We start from the raw sequence: 17,974 nt of genomic DNA on the forward strand, positions 1-17,974 counted from the left end.
AGATAGATAGATAGATAGATAGATAGATAGATAGATAGATAGATAGATAGATAGATAGATAGATAGATAGATAGATAGATAGATAGATAGATAGATAGATAGATCTTATGAGAGAAACAAGTCTACAAAATCCTCAAATAGCAACCCACCCATCACCACTGTGGCCACAAAATGTGACCTGTTCTGGCAAAATGAGTCTTAATGAGATTTTTTTTTTTTTCATTTTGAGCTAATATTATTTTCAAATTCTCCATCTGAAAAGCTTCAACATGATTTATAGTTTGTTGAGGTTTGGCAAGTTATTACCCAGCCTGCAACAGGCGTGTTTTGTTAACAGGAGTATCAGTTCAAAAACACGAATTGGTCTAGAATGATGTCATTGGGAGTTCAAGCCCCACATTTCACAAGTGGGATCCCCAAGCTTCACAATGACGTTGCACATTCTTCAAAGGAATTTCTCGGCGCTTTGGCAGCCAGCAGAGAAAAATGGTCAGTTTCAAAGGAAACTAATAGGATTAGAATTAAAAGGCCTGTTTCTGAAGACATATTTGTTTCAAAACTTAGATTTAAAGGTACATTTGGAAGATTATATGCTATTGTAGTTACTCAGATCAGTAGATGTTGTCTTTATGCTCATGTTTTTTCACTAATCTCAGTTATAGCAAAAATGAACATTTTCACTTTTCCTGTACTGCTGCCTGTGCAAGTTACGACTCATTTAGTCAAGACGGGTCACAAATGAAGGACAAAGAGAAAACGAATGACTCTTCGTTTAAGCCTCGTCTTTAAAGCAGGCAGAGTGTCAGCCTCACAGACAGAAACTGGAAGTTGGTTCCACCAGAGAGGAGCCCGAAAACTGAAAGCTCTGCCTCCCATTTTTAGAAACTCTAGGAACCACAAGTAAACCTGCAGTCTGAGAGCAAAGTGCTCTGTGAGGAAAATATGGAACAATAAGATCTTTAATATAAGATGGAGCTTTGGATGTTAGAAGTAAGATTTTAAATTTTACTTTGAATATGACAGGGAGACAATGGAGAGAAGCTTAAACTGGAGAAATCTGATCTCTCCTCCTAACTCTCATCAGAACTCTGGCAGCAGCATTTTGGATCGACTGAAGACTTTTTAAACAGTTTTCAGTCATTTCAGCTAACATGTATTGGAATGCTGTTTCCCCTGAGCACACCCTGTTTTTGAAGCTTGGAAAAAAAATCTACCAGAATATCCAGATGTGTTTTTTTTTTTGCAATTTGCTAGAAGTCCTTGGCAATGAGCCTCCAGGGCAATGCAGTACTTTAAAGATGCTAGAACAGCTGGCAAAAATTAAACCCACTGACTCAGAAACTACAGTAGCATTCTCTAGATCTGCACTGTGTTCCCTTCGGCTCTGCACAAATGAGGCATTAGAATAACTTAAAAACATATCTTGTGTTTAACAGCTTGTTCTTTGTTATATCAGCTAGAAGATTATTAAAACTAATACTGGTACTTATTATTATTAACTGTCTCTGCTCAAGTGATGGTTCAGAATAGTCTGAACTTGTCCAACTTATATGACAAACCTCCCCGTAGACACTTAGAGTCAGTTTAATTTAAACTTGGAAACACACTTAGGTAAAACTTCATTAAGAGAAACTATCCCCTACATTTACATCAACACAGTATAAATTAACCTCCTAAGACCCAAGCTTTTGTTTGGTGTACATTTTTTTGGTGCAGTGTCCTCGTATGAGGACGCAGGGTCTCAGGGGACCTTTTGTTTCTTGAAGGAATGCATATCGCCCGCTGCCTTTCATGCCACAGTTTCAGACTAAGATCATCTTCTGTCGAGAACTGACAGGGTTGAAGCCATTTTAGTCAAATCTTCAAAGTAACGTCATTTTTGATGTCACACTAAATCAGCTGCCATCTTGATATGAGCTGACTCCAAAAGTTAATCAGTTGTAAATGTAAATAATATACTTACTAAAGCACTAAAGCACTTTGTATCGCCTTGTTGCTGAAAAGTGCTATATAAATAAATTTGACTTGACTTGACTTAAAGGTTTCATTTAATTTTGTCGAGTGATTCACAAGATATTTTGCTAACAGACAAAGTTAACCCCAACAGTCCCAGTTTTAAGCAAAAGTCTCACACTTATGTGTTGTGAATGACTCTCAGCTACTACCACACCACTCATACCACTCCATATCTATGAAATTATCTGAGTTATAACTCTTGTTGTGCTTTCTACAATCACTTAGCTGTGGAGGCCATCTTGAATTGGATCGACTCTTAAAAGTTATTCAGTTTTAAATGGTAAATGGCCTGCACTTGTGTAGCACTTTATCAAGTCCAAGGACCACAAAGCACTTCACACTGCAGTCAGTCATTCACCCACTGATGGTGGTAAGCTACGTTGCAACCACAGCTGCCCTGCGGCGGGCTGACAGAAGTGAGGCTGCCATCACACCGGCGCCACCGAGCCCTCTGACCACCACCAGTGTACTTCCAATAATTACTTCCTTAGAGTTTTATTAAAATCTGTCCATATGATGGACAAACGCATGCATGCACACGAGCAAAAACATTATGCCTTTTAGCGGTGGGTGATAATGAACAAAACAAGATAACTTCTGAAGAAATTTTGAAGTGTGGCCAATGCAGCTTCAGGCCATTATTACAACATAACTTTATTATATAAAGTTCAATTGTATTGTGTGACATATTTCTATAATTCAGTTCAATTCAGTTTATTTATTTAGCGCCAAGTCACAACAAAAGTCATCTCAGGACACTGTACAAAAACATTCACATACATTGTGAAGAGACGATTAGTAAAAGTTATCTATCTAAGGAAGCCAGCAGATTGTGTTGAATCTTCACTTTGTCGCAGTCTCCCATCCTGAGCAGCAGATTGGAGACAGTGGAAAGAAAAAACTCCCTTTTAAGAGGAAGAAACCTCCAGCAAAACCAGAACAGGACCAGGCTCAGGTTGAGCGGCCATCCGCTTCGACCGGCTGGAGTTAGAGAGGACAGGAAAGAGACGGAGACAAACACAGAATGACTGGTCCAGGTGGAGTTTCTACTGGAAGAAAGACAAAGAAAAACATGTTAATGATAGAAATAAATACAAAAACAAACATGGAGAGTAGAGAGTGTAAAGACAGCAGCAGAGGGAGGAAATGTGGTCAGTTTGTCCTTCAGCAGTCTAAGTCTATAGCAGCAGAACTAAGGAATAACTCAGGAAACCCAAGCCAACTCCAACTATAGGATTGATCAAAAAGGAAAGTCTTCAGCCTGGTCTTAAAGGAAGACAGGATGTCAGCCTTACAGACAGAAACTGGAAGTTGGTTCCACAAGAGAGGAGTCTAAGAACTGAAAGCTCTGCCTCCTGTTCTACTTTTAGAAACTCGAACCACAAGTAAAACAAGTAAACATTTAGCATTTAACATTAGCTGTATGATAATGTAGTTTTTGTTACGTTTTTGAAAAGCCCTTTGAATTCATTGCTGTTTATCTAATCCTTACAGTCTCCTGTGCTAAAGGCCCAGACAGTCACCATCTCAGATGTCACCAACTCCCTACGAGGAACCGTGGCCTACAAAGACATTCCATTAGTTCACACGGAAACCAAGACCATCACATACGAGTCAGCACAGGTGAGGAGAATTTAGGGAGCCACATAACCCAAAGACATTTCAAGTATTTTTAAGGGTGGTGATCAATTACTTGTTACCTTTGATGTCTAAATAGGCTCACAATGTATGCTATGCAGAGTTATTTCTAAGACCTAAGCTAACACACTGACAGAGTTTCACAATAAGCGCCTAGTATTCCTTGAAGGAATGCATATCTGCCACCTTCAATCCCAGAGATTAAAACTAAGATTATTTTATGTTGAGTTGTACTTTTTTGGTCAAACTTTTAAAATAACATTGTTACTATCACACACAAAATTGTCAGATCTTGTGAGTGTTATGTTTTGGTTTTGATTCCTAGTGACTACCACACTAGATTTTAGTTTAACTACGGTAAATTTGACTGAGCTGTAGCCATTTTTGTGTGCTTACATTCTGAGGGTTTCATCAAAGTCTGTCAAGTGGTTCATGAGATATTTCGCTAACATTACAGACAAACAAACGTGCACTCACACAAACATTAAACAAAAAATATTGTCACTCTGTCACCTTTGGCTGCAGATGATAAAAAGCCTGCATTGAAATCATGGTTTCTATCAGAGCTTAAAGGAAATCTTTGAGCCAAAATTAAGAATCAAGAGTGTGTATTACTGCAGGTTTACGTTTGTAAGATTCTGTAATAAAGTGTGATGAAAACAGCTGATAATGACAAACACATTTATCATTAACTGATTCTGTTATATCTGAGGGAGCTACACTGGACAACATGCAGCCTTCACCTTGGACAGCTCACCAGCTTCAAGACAAACAAAGCATGCAAACATTAGATTATTAGATCTGAGCAGATTTTATAACAAATCTGCTGTTCCACCAAAAACTAAACACACCAAATGTCTATTTCAGCCCTGTGTGAATGAAACAACCTGCTCTCTCAGACGACAGTAAAGTTCTGCTGAGAGAAAGTGAACAGACTACAAGTCTCTCTGTAGATAAGAGACAACCTATCGAAACACCACAGAGCTATTAAAGCTGCTTTTTTATTTTATGAAACATGGTTTTAAAGTTTTTATTTCTGTTGCAAATCCATGTGATGCTGGTCATGTTGTTGAAACCTGTGAAACAAGTTTGTAAAGTTTGTTTATTTTATTTTATTTTTTGAGAAAATCTGTGCTCTGAGGCCCTCTTCAGTTCTGGTGAACTCAAATGTGTCTTCACTTCCTTCAGGCTTCTTGAACAGTGTGAGCCGGGGACATGTTCTTTTTTTAGAGGACGTCATGCATCAAATTCACCCCTGCACAGGGTTCTTTTCTCATCTTTACATCGTACTCTTGGTCCAACTGTTGTTGTTCTGATTAAAATGTCGGCCTTTCAACAGACCTCGTTCCAGCTGATTTAAAACACAATGTTGTGCAACTAAGGGGTGCAGCTATGGGTGGGCCTGAAGGGGGCCTAGGCCCACTCACTTTTTGACAAGGCTAGTTCAGTCACTTTACATTTTCTTTTTTTACTTTTGGCACTTAATTGAAAAAGAAAAAATTCTTGTGGCTACCAATTAAATAACTTTGCGAATATAAATAATACTAATACTACCTTTTATATTGTGTGATATAATTTATGTAGTTTGATTTTCTATGTGGTTACTGTATCTAAAGCTGGTTCTGTTGGTCCATTAGAGTTTGTTTGTTTATAAGGACTGTTGAGGTACAGACCAGTGGTTCAGGACTGAATCGTTCACACAAAAATCATTTTTTATTGGCTAGTGAGTTGAAATCTTCATTGTTCACGTACAACAAGAATCCCAGACTTCTATTTATCATCTAAATTTTTACTTTTGATTTGCAAGAAGGCTGCAAAGTTGAGTTTTTGGTCTGACCAAAGCACACTTGAATCGCCTGTAGGCACAAAAGACCTTTTTAAACAAACTAATAAACTGATATTTCATGTTTTAAAGTACCTATATACCAAATTATCAGCTGATTTGATATATCAGAACATGCTTTCTAACCACAGAGACATTTGATGTCATGCAGAAAGGCCATCAATGATGATGCAGTAACAAACATTTAGCAAACACTTTAAATACCTAGCTTAAAATGTCAATATGTCAAAGCTCTGTGTTGTGTTAAATTACCATTAGCTCAACTTTATTAAGCCTCAGCTCAGGTTATACACTGGAATCTAAGGGTTATTGCACAATTTGACCCTCTGAAACACACAGAAGAATTAAAGACACAGTACTTAGACTTTACGTGCTTTGATTACAAAAAGGAGACATTTACAAACTATTTACAGATCAAGGAATGAATTGTGATCTAAAGTACAAGTTTATATTTTAGATTACCATAGACTGAGAGGAGGTTTACTCTAATAATGAAGAATAAAAGTACTGTTGGATATTAAATTTAACTGTTATTAACCCAGAATACATGTTAAATAGCTTTGACAACAAGCCATAATGAGCAGGAAAAGTTCTGGACATTCTTCCCACTAACATCCACAGTCATTGACCCAGGCAGGAGGAGCTGAATGTGGACTTCACACATTCACAGGCTGGACCCCTGTGGACACATGAGACACCTTAGAACAGATCCAGGAAGGCATTGCTGCTTGCAGGAACAGGTGGTCGGATCTTTGTACCTCAGGGCTCATGTTGGTCTGGCATCAGAGTCCCAGGAGTTAAAACCACCCCAGAGTTTGTTGGAGATGATTTCCCGAGATGGAGGAGAACCTCAGAGCATTCTCACAGATGAAGTTGGAGACGAGTTCAGCTGCGTCTGGTTCGCACCGCCTGAGCAAGGAAATTCATCTGAATTATTTCCCCGAAAGAAGTCATAAAATTATCAAAAAAATCTGTTAGATAAAACAAAGTTCAGTTACTAGAAAGTTAAGATGAGGAAACTGTGGAAGCTGCCTGCATCTGGATCAGGAAAGAGACCTGCAGTCGGTGCTGCCTGATCAGCAGAGTTCAGTCTTTGTCTTTGTCGAGTCTTTGTCCTGAAGACATGGTTCAGCAAGGCTTGGAAGAGCCTTTTAAAAACTTATTAGATAAGAAATTTAGGAAGAGCTTAGAGCTAAGGTATTTAAGATGATAGATATAGACAGTTTTATATCTTGGTTCGACAGGTAGGGCCATGCTTAGATTAACAGACCAACGAAGGAAAGACTCATTTCTCTTCTACACTTTGTCTGAAGGAAAATTACTGAGTATTTTAACTTAAAAAGAAACCAAAGGTTTAAAATCTAACTTTCTACTGCTCTCGTTTACTCAAATACTCAAAAGTTGTCAATACCTTTGTACCACAATGAGTCAACATTTCCTGCCAGAAGTGTAATATGGTTTTAACAGCAAAACACCTCATTTAAAGATTAAAAATAAGAAGAATATGAGAAAGTATCCATCAAACACATATGTCAGAGTTCACCAAAGATTCATTCTTCAACCTCAGATGCTGGAGAGACAGAAGATGTTAAGTGAAGCATCACTGATCAAAACCAATACATATATTTTACCATGATATTATGTACACATATTAAAACTGTCAGGGTCAGTGTGGTTAAGTTGTTTTTTGTTATCTGCTGGGCTTGGTTTTCATGATTTAGTTCTGTTGTTGTGATCCTTGCATTTAAGTTTGTGCCCTGTGTTTTATTGTAATGTGTTGTTGGGCAGTTCATTGTTGCTGAAAAGCCACAGTTTGGTTCATCTCCTTGTGTCTCCTTGCAATCCCGTGTCAGTCATTTCTACGTTTTGTTGCCTCATCAGCCTTTTGTTTTTGTCACCTTATAATAAATTAGTTTGCTCTGTGGAGCTCCTAGTGTCAGTCTGCGTTCTGGGTCCAATCCTCCAATGGAACCTGATAAAAACACAAGAATGAACGGCTTTCATGAGTTTTGTGGTTATTCAGAGTTTCACTGAAAGTTAGGCACATTGAGAAACTTCATGTAGTCCCAGCCACTCATAAAATGGAGGATATTGTTTTGGGGTCCAGGCTCCTCGTTACCATGGAGATGAGATTAGGAGTTTGTGACTGACTGGAGTTTATGACAGTGCCTGTAGTCTGTTTGAGGAAAAAGCGGAGTTTTCATTTGAGAGAAGAACAAATATGCATCCTGTGCCAGTCAGAAAATTAATCCAAGTTCGATGATATCGAAAACATAAATCCACAAACTAAATCTGTTGACTGAATAAAGGTTATTAATAGTTAATAAAAATGAACTGGTGACTACTTATCCTAACCACTGGATGAAGAATATCTGAGAGTAATGGGATATTTTTCCATTAGTTGTTTTGGCTGGTAATATTTACACCAATAAAAGGATGTTAAAGTGACGTTTAACAGCCATCTAGTGAGTGTTAGTCAGTATTGTAACGCCATTTCTTTGTAATGTATCCTAATAATGCCTGGACTTCTCTGTCTTTCTATTCCCATATGTACTGTTTAAATTTTGATATGGGTGACTTTAGATGACTGTTTACAAATATTTTTAAAATGTTTCAGGCTTTTGTTTCTATTAGTGTCTTCAGGTAAAACAATGTATTCAAATGCACGACTCAAGACAAAACCCAATATAGAAAGTTTTCTTAAGCAAAGTCAGTACACAGGTGGTCAGGCACACAAGCCAATGGATCTAAATCATAAAGGCTAAGGCGTAGTTCAACCATGAGTTAAATCCAAAACAATGGGAGAATAATATTAGGACTAAAGGCTGGAAAGCTGGATAAAAGGGGCAAAGAAGAATTGGCGCATTAGGGAGGGCACATGGCAACTAAATACACACAGGAGCATGAGGTAATTGGGTAACAGATGTGTCTAATTACAATATGTAAAAGTGCAGAAGGCCCCATATGTAACATCAGGTGTTCACTTTGTGTTTCCAGCTTTTGTCAGGAACAATAATGGTACAGCTCCCCTTCTGAACCAGTAACAGTCACAGATGGTTCCTCTCATAGTGGGAAAAGCTCTATTGTATTAATAGACTAAAAGTGCATTAAATGAACAATTGCCTACAATAAAATACATTTTCTCCAGTAATTATAATAGTTAAAGCTGAACACAACAATGAATGGTCCTCACACCTGAACAGCCAACATAATTTGTGCATTTAAGTAAGTTCAGGGTGAGACTAATATTATTCATGTCAAATTTGGTGCAGATTAAACTAAATGGGATTTACACCAACACCAAGTGTCATGAAGCAATAGTGAAAATCACAATGCCATGGACACACACGCACCAGCAAAATGCAAGAAATGTCAACTTTTTATCTGTTATCAGATGTAGTTTTAGGTTGTTATGGTCAGCAGATTGAGAAGGATGTCCACAAGTAAAAAAGGATTTCTTGTTCTCAGTGGGGCTAAGGTGATGCTGGAATAGTGACATGTTGCTGTGTTGAGTACTTGATTGTAATTAAACATATGAAGTTTAGTGCAGATTGTGTGTTTTATGTGTAATTTATAACTACTTTTTTTAATAACAAGAACTAAAAATTTGAAGTTTTTGATAACATTTAATGACCCATGCCTTAAGAGCCAAGTTTGAAGCTGATAATTTGAAATCTTTAGAAAAAGGCAGGTGAAATATGTGTAAAACACCAGAGTAGTCTCTTTGATCCAAAATGGTCGACTTCCTGTTGGGTTTAGCCCATATCTCCAAGAGACATTTTGTGGCCTGTAGAAAAGGTGTACCAAAGTTCATATCTACAGATGAAACCATTCTGAGTGGCTGTTATCCAAGGTTTTGTGAGTTTGGTTTTATGGGAATATAAGTGTTCAAAAAGGCAATTTATGTGACGTAAGAATAACAAGAAATGCTTGCATTTCAATAAACCTTTGGCACCTCCTTTAGAGCTTGGTCCTAATTAAAAAGTACCTAAAGGTGGATAGTTTTCCTACAGAAATTTTGGCTCAGAAAGGAAAGTAGTTGTCTATCAAAATGATGATCAAATCATCCAGTGGTTACCAGTGCACAAATTATTTCAATAGATGTTGAACCCCTGTTTGCCATTGATATGGTCATTGATGTGGGACATCATAGTCTTTTGTATAGACTTAAAAAAAAACGTAATACAAAACTACATCTTTAACAAAATACAATGCCCCAAGCACAATTTAGTGTGAATGCATGTTGATATTGATAAGTTCCTGTTTAATGCTGAAAAGCTAATTTATCTCCCCAACAGCCTGTGGATAGCCTTCCAGAGAAGGACTCAGGAGTGCTGCTGAGTGCCCAGACAATCACCTCTGAGACCATCAGCACCACCACCACAACTCAGATCACCAAGGTCTGTGCACAGCCCCACAGCCAAGCAACATTAACACATTAATCTGATATTATGAAGGTGTCACACAGGGTCAAAGCCATTAGCGCACATATATAAAGTGAAGATTAAACTGAGATGACTAAAGCAAAAAAAAAAAACATGTCAATGAAAGGGGTAATACTTAACCAATCAGAAATGTTTACCATCATTAAGCCCAATCCAAAAGGGTCAGGGTTATCACTAAATTATTTTCTCCCCACTAAACTAGGGGACTAAAGAAAGGATTCACAAAATAACCTGGTTCCTGAAAAAGGCTCCTGCAATCAAAATGCCCTTTAAGAAGCAATCAACAAGTCATGTTACTTTAACATGTGTGACTAGATTACGATCTGTTTAGTTCTGTTCAGGGCCGTGGGGGGGTTATTCTAGCAGACAACGGGCAAGATGTGTCGTACACCTTGGACAGGTCGCTAATCCATCATAGTGTCAACACGAACAGACACACACACACACCTGAAGTCAATCTGCAAATAACTTACAGACAATATACAACTATACATATACAACTATACAACTTACAGTATGTATTTTTTGGATTGTAATGAAACCGGAGTACCCAGAAAAAACTCTCACATTCACAGGGAAAACATGTAAACGCCACACAGAATACCCCAACCCGGATTTAAACTCAGGACCTTCTTGTTGTGAGGCAACAGAGGCCAACCACTATTTTACTGAGCTGCCCCATGTGATTATATGTATATCATTATCCTGTTTGTTTTGGTAGAAAACAAGCACTGGTAAAATGATCTTAGGGTCACAAACAGGAGATTTAAACTGAACATCCTCAAGGGAGTGTGGCTGAGTAATCATCTCAGTGTATTTGATAAATATTCTATGATCTGCTCTGAAAAATTAATAATCCAAAAAGTGAGGGGGTCACGTGACCGACAACCTGAATGGCAGCTCGGTGAATAACTCCGAGGACAGTGTTCAAAACTTCCTTTTAAAACCCTTGTAAAAATTGTAAGTAAGGCTCAAAAGATACGACACTGATATGTCTAAAGCTTCGTCGGTGAAACAGTGCGAAATTTTCTCAAAAAGACGCAAGGCAGCCACCAAAACAACACAGAGTCCAACGTGCGGTGAGGAAGCTAATATGGCTAGCATAGCTGAAGTGTTGGAAGAGCTAAAATCACTACGGTCGGATTTTGGAGTAAAGCTGGATGGTATCGATGAAAGACTGACTGGAATGGCGAGCACTATGTCTGCACTAGAGGCTAAAGTGTCTGAGTCTCAAACAAGACCTATTAAATCAGGCGGCTCATATGGAGGAGGCCGAGGCTCGCATTGCTGAAGTAGAAAGCTCGCTCGAAAAAGCAGAAACATCGTTGACTTCGGCAATGAAACGAATCCAGCTCCTTGAGGCTAAAGCAGATGACTTGGAAAATCGGGGAAGGCGAAAGAATCTACGTGTCTTTGGCATTCGAGAAGGAGCAGAGGGAAGACAACCACTTTTTGACTTTATTAGCAACATGCTACCGAAATGGTTGGAACTCGCACCGGACAAGTCATTCACACTGGAGCGGGTTCACCGCACACCGGCCTCTGGGAAACCAAATCAGGGCAGAGCGGTTCTGATTCGCTTCTTAAAGTTCCCGGAGAAGGAATTTGTGTACCGAGAGGCAAGGAAAAAAGATATTATACAAGATGGGGCCAAAATCACGTTTGCACAGGATCTATCCGCGGAGACGGTTCGGATCAGACGCGGGTTTCACCCGGTGGTGAAGCTGTTCGTTGACATCGGCGCATTCCGTGGATTCCAACACAACCCCTGCAAACTTCGCATCCTCCACGGTGGAAAGATCCATCTCTTCTCGACGCCTCAAGAAGCTGAACGATTCTACAAGACTCTTCCAAAATAAAGCACAGCGGATGCTTTCGATCAGTGAGTCATGAAAGACATACTGGTTAAGAAACAGGTAAACCGATAAGACATTTAATGTAGATATTCCTATTCTAATACAACTGATCAGTGACGGAAAAATAAACAGGATAAGTTCTAAGTTAATGGATAGTTCATGTAAACATAACTGACTACTTTTATGTGTTCACGTATTCTAAGCCTAATTTGAACTGTTTTAGAATGTATGCTAAAAACTAAGCCTTAAATAAGTTATTACCATTCTATCAAGGGTAAATGGTGTTATTTTTATTTTGATGGTTGGTAGACACTGTCTACTCTGTGTGGAGTTTTGGTGAGGTCACGTTGACTAGTTGCTCCTCAGTGGTGTGGATCAACGTCCTCCTAATACTTGGTTCAAAGGGGGGGGGGCATTTCAGTTCAAGAAATGCAAAAGTTCAGTTGGGGATTGTTCATTACTAGTTCTGTATCTTGTATGGTTGAATGTGTGAATGTATGTGCAAACCTGTATTTTCAGTACTATTTTTACCTTCTTTATTTTAGTGTAATAGTGAACTAAATAATCTGATACGGAGAAGACAACAAAAGGAAATATTTTAAATATCAAAATTACAAGCTGGAATGTCAGAGGAATAAGAAAGCTAACTAAATTGAAACAAGTATTAGACCGACTAAACTATTTGAAATCTAAAATAGTTTTCATACAAGAATCTCATTTGATTGAACCAGAAATACATCAAATAACCAAAAGATGGCAGGGTCAGGTGTACTACTCTTCTTTTACTAGTCACGCCAGAGGAGTTATTATTCTTATACATAAGTCAATACCATTTCAAACTATAAAGTCAATCAAAGATCCATATGGGAGATATATTATTGTGCAGGGACATATGTCAACAATAAAACTAAATCTGATAAATATTTATGGACCTAACAATGATAACCCATCCTTTTATGAAAATTTATTCTTAACCTTATCAACCCTGGAGGGACTTTATATTGTAGGAGGGGACTTTAATTGCACCCTAAACCCAAGTCTAGATAAATCTACTCAAATCGATACCAGCCATACACAAACAAGGAAAATACTTCTTAACTATATAAAAGATTTAAGAATAAATGACGTATGGAGAACAAGGAACCCAAATAACAGGGAATTTTCATGTTATTCAAGTACACACCAATCTCATTCGCGTATTGATTATTTTCTCATCTCTATGGAGTTATTGCCTCATGTGGAGAACTGCTGGTATAATAGTATTGTAATCAGTGACCATGCTGCAGTGTCCTTGGAAATTAAAGTAAATAAAACTGATCAAGAGGTGAAACGATGGAGGATGCAGACACTTTTGCTTAAAGACTCAAAATTTGTTACATTTATAGAAACTTGCATTGACAAATATTTTGAAATGAATAAAGATGAAACCACAGCTAGTATTAGATGGGAAGCTTTTAAAGCCTATATTAGAGGAGAAATTATCAGCTATAGCAGCAATAAAAATAAACAATATAACCAAGAATTAAAATCATTAGAGAGACTAATTAAATCCAGCGAAGCAGAACTTTATCAAAGCAATGATCCTACAAAACTACACAAACTTGTTGTTTTAAGAACCAGATATGATAAATTAACGACAGAGAAAGTGGCAAAAAACTTAATGTGGACAAAACAAGCATTTTATGATCAAGGAGAAAAGGCTGGTAAATTATTGGCTTGGAGGATAAAACGGATGCAAGCAGAAAGAGCAATTAACAGCATAAAATCAAAATCGGACATTTTAATCACAGACCCTTCAGAAATAAATGAAAATTTTAGAGAATTCTACAAAACCTTGTATGAGTCTGAATATTCTGGAAACGAAGAATCACAAACTACATTTCTTAATCAATTAAAATTCAAAACCCTTTTAGAGGAAGAGAAAACAACTCTTGATAGGCCTTTAACAATAAAAGATCTATCTGAAGCAATAGACAGCATGAATAGCGGTAAAACACCAGGTCCTGATGGACTTCCAATAGAATTTTATAAAGCATTTAAAAATAAATTAATCTTACCACTTCTCAACATGTATGAAGAGTCATATAAAGCTGGATTACTTCCTGACTCACTGAGACTAGCTACAATAACTCTTTTGCTAAAACCAAACAAACCCCCAACTGAATGTTCCTCATATAGAGGAATCAGTCTTATGGGATGTGATACAAAGATTTTATGTAAAGCTCTCTCTAGGAGATTGGATAAATACCTACCCAATTTAATAATAGATGATCAGCAAGGATTTATAAAAACAAGACAAGGATACCATAATATAAGACGGGTTCTCAATGTATTACATGAAAAACATAATTGTATGGACACGGCGATGTTATCATTAGACGCTCGTCAAGCGTTCGATAGAATAGAGTGGAATTATCTGTTTGCAGTTCTCCCCAAATATGGACTGGGTGAAACCTTTCTAAAATGGATACGATTACTATATACTGATCCGACAGCACAAGTTTTAACCAATAATAACATGTCAAAACCTTTTAATTTACAACGGTCAACTAGACAGGGCTGCCCCTTGTCACCACTGCTTTTTGTATTGGCAATAGAACCTCTGGCCATGGCTGTTAGAGCAAATACTGGAATATCAGGTATTAGAATTGGAGGAAGAGATCATCTCATTTCTTTGTTTGCAGATGACATCATATTTTTCTTAAGTAATTTGAAGATCAGTATTCCCAATTTGTTAAATCTAATAAAAGAGTTCGGTGAATTTTCAGGATATAAAATTAATAATTCTAAATCAGAGTTAATGTTTCTTAATGAAGAAGAAAGGAGAAGTCCTATTGTGGCTACCCCATTTAAAACATCTACAGGTTTTACATATTTAGGCATCAAGATCACCCCATCCCTCAGTGAAATAAGCACAGTAAATTATAATCCACTTGTGGAAAAAGTCACAGAAATGCTAAATCGATGGTCAAATCTACCTATATCTATGATAGGTCGAATAAATATATTAAAAATGACAATCTTGCCCAAATTCTTATACTATTTTCAAACACTTCCATTGCCAATGACAGATTCATTTTATGATAGCCTGGACAAACTATTTAATCAATTTATTTGGAGTAATAGAAAAGCAAGACTCCGTTTAAAGCTACTCTATCTGCCCTATGAAAGAGGTGGACTTCAAGTCCCTAATCTCAGATGGTATTATATGGCTGCCCAACTAACATCAGCTACGCATTACTTTTGTTCGATGGCACCTCCAGCTTGGGTACACATTGAACAGCAATCTGTTCCAGATTTACCCTTAAACACCTTCCTATATTCATCAGATATAAAGGCACTTAAAAAAAACACAAAGAACCCTTTCTTAAAAAATACAATTATAATCTGGCATGCAGCACACAAACATATGGGTGGCTGTCCAGAGCTATCACAATTTACCCCTATCTGGGGTAATGAAAGGTTCACCCCAGGGAAAAATGATGGAGGATTTAAGCTATGGAAAACCAAAGGCATTCAGAAAATTAAAGATCTTTATGCCGATGGCATGTTGCTTACTTTCAATCAGCTATGTAATAAGTATTTAATACCTCCAAAACATTTTTTTAAATATTTGCAATTGAAAAATTATATGTCATCAAAACTGAAACAAATAGTGGACATTCCACCCTTGACCAAAATAGAAGAGGTGTGCGTAGGGGACGTAAAAGGGAAGGGTTTTCTTTCCGTGTTCTATAATTTGTTGATGCTTTCCTCTAAGGATTCTGTAATGGATAAGTTAGACGCTTGGAGAAGAGATACTCTTGAAGATATAGATGAGGAAGACTGGAATCAGGCCTGTTTAAAAGCACAAACTCAAACGATAAACACAAGATTTAAACTTCTACAATATAAATGGCTCATGAGAACTTATATAACACCAGTTAGGCTTCATCATATGTCCAGTGACATTCCAGATACTTGCACTAAATGCTTATTTGAAAAAGGAACTCTTCTCCATTGTATGTGGGAATGTCTTAAAATCCAAAAATTTTGGAAGGATGTTATTAGGTGTCTATCTGAATTGTTTAGAGTGAAAGTTCCATTAGAGGTTAAAATCTGTGTTTTAGGAATATATCCAGTGGAATTTAAACAATCACAGATTAAAACTAAATTGATAGACTATGGACTTCTTCAGGCGAGAAGATCTATTGCATTATGCTGGAGGAGCATGGATGCGCCCTCCATGGGACTCTGGAAGAAAGAAATTGCAAATTCGCTCGGACTGGAAAAACTAACATACATCGCCAAGGGTAAGCAGCGGGACTTTGAGAACTTGTGGGAGCCATATATGAGGATCATAGGGACTGAAGGTGGAGCTTAATAATGAATGTCTTGAATGGATGTCTTGTCTACAGTTTCTATTACTGTCATGTTATTTTTCTCTGTTTTAATTTAAAGGTCTTGTACATTTTTGGATCTAAACAAATGCAGGTTTGAATGGTGAATGCGTGAGTGAATGTGAGTGTGTATAAGCAGATGTTTGTACTGTTAAGTTGATTGTAAATGTATGTTCTAAAAGAGAAAATTTAATAAAATATATTAAAAAAAAAAATCCAAAAAGTTGCCTAAAAATTGTTCCGTTTTGTTTTCTTTTAAAGAAAGGCTGTGATTTCAACAACTGTAGGTACATTTGCACAAAAAATACACATTTTTATTGTCTTCTGATTTTAATAAAGAAACAAAGAACAAAAGAAGAAAGAAAGAACAGACTTTGATGTAAAGAAAATAGGGATGTGGTTTGGCTAAGACCCCTGGAATTGAAGCAGTTACCCATCGGTTCATGGAGACAGCGCTCTGGGGACTAACTTGTACACAGGTTTGGTACAGAGCCCATGCAGCTTATGCTGGAAAATCATGTGGGACAAGCCAAAACTGGCATCTGTTGTTTCAAACAAACAAACAAACAAAACTACTCATACTGAAAGTCCAAATGAATAGCAGCAAGAGAATATTGGAATCTGAATGCATTGCTGCTACCAATTGAATGATTAAGTGATGTCCTCGGATTGGCTAAGCTTGGTCAACCATGACCTTGGCGTAGTGCCGAGAAGACGATAAAATGTGACTATCTATATTAAGTATGATGTAACGGTTCTTGACATGGTCTCAAGCTCCGAGCCATTCACCCTCCCGTTTATCGCACCCTGATCTGATAACGAATTGCCTATTTGATGCAGGTTGCTTTACTGCCTATGTTCAATTCAATTCAGTTATACTTTAATAGCCCCCACTGGGAAATTGTTTGGTTACAGCACTCTGTAAGAAGAATAAAAGTAAGAGTAAATGGAAAAAAAAAATACACAAACAAGATTCAATACAATAACTCTACAATAATGGAAAAAAAGGGGAAATAATAACAGCCAGCCCATCAGTAAGTGTTCGTTTGGTGTGGAAGCTATTTGGAACATAGAGGACAGTTAAATTGTTACACTTTGAGTTATCACAGTCTGGATCATTATAAAATGATGGCCACGAACAGGAATGATTTCCTGTGGCGTTCATCGTGGTGGAATCAATCTGTTGCTAAATGTTCTTCTGCAAATGACCAACAAGTCATTCAGTGGGTTTGAGTTATTGTCTAAAATGTTTTTTTAGTTCCCCTCAGACACTATCATCAGGGAGTTCAGATCCACACTGACATCATTGCAGGTCTTGCGGATCATTTCATTCAGCCTTTTGGTGTCTGCCACTTTCCGACTCTAATATGGGCCCAGCTACTCACTGAACAATCTACCCCTCACTGCCTCCATCCTAGAGCTCAAGGTTCCTGTGTCCTGCTTTGGGGGCTCAATGAGGTTGAAGGGAGGGCCTCAGGTGACGGTCTGGTGTGAGGTGTAACCAGGGGTGGAAATTAGCACCCGCCACCGGCCAAATGCGGGTAAATATTTGAAGTGGCGGGTGAATTTGATCAACACACACGCCACTGTGTATAGCTATTTGAACAGAAAAGGTGTTATTTGTCCTCTTGACATATAGGGGGCAGCAATGTGCTCGAGTTGCTGCTAAATGCAAGAAGGAGAAAAGTTTAGCAGACACTCTTTACCAGTTGGTGGTGGTATTGATTCCTTCAGTTGTTTACCAACCACCAATAAAAATCAAGAAGAAGAAACAATTTGAGGAGTAGCATTAGCAAT

General features: G+C 37.7%; 1 protein-coding gene across 2 annotated transcripts in view; it reads left to right on the forward strand.

Annotated features, from left to right (window-relative positions):
* The window catches only part of epb41a (erythrocyte membrane protein band 4.1a), a 96,868-nt gene that overhangs the window by 47,842 nt on the left and 31,052 nt on the right, over nucleotides 1-17,974 (forward strand). Inside the window, exons 17-18 of one of the 2 annotated variants that reach the window (XM_017430681.3) lie at nucleotides 3,511-3,639; nucleotides 9,796-9,897. In XM_017430681.3, coding sequence (XP_017286170.1) covers nucleotides 3,511-3,639; nucleotides 9,796-9,897 — 231 coding nt within the window. The remainder of the gene's footprint in view (nucleotides 1-3,510; nucleotides 3,640-9,795; nucleotides 9,898-17,974) is intronic. The other variant, XM_017430683.3, reaches the window with a different exon arrangement.

The sequence above is a fragment of the Kryptolebias marmoratus genome, linkage group LG5 (genome assembly GCF_001649575.2).
Source record: "Kryptolebias marmoratus isolate JLee-2015 linkage group LG5, ASM164957v2, whole genome shotgun sequence".
In the NCBI taxonomy this organism is placed as follows: domain Eukaryota; kingdom Metazoa; phylum Chordata; class Actinopteri; order Cyprinodontiformes; family Rivulidae; genus Kryptolebias; species Kryptolebias marmoratus.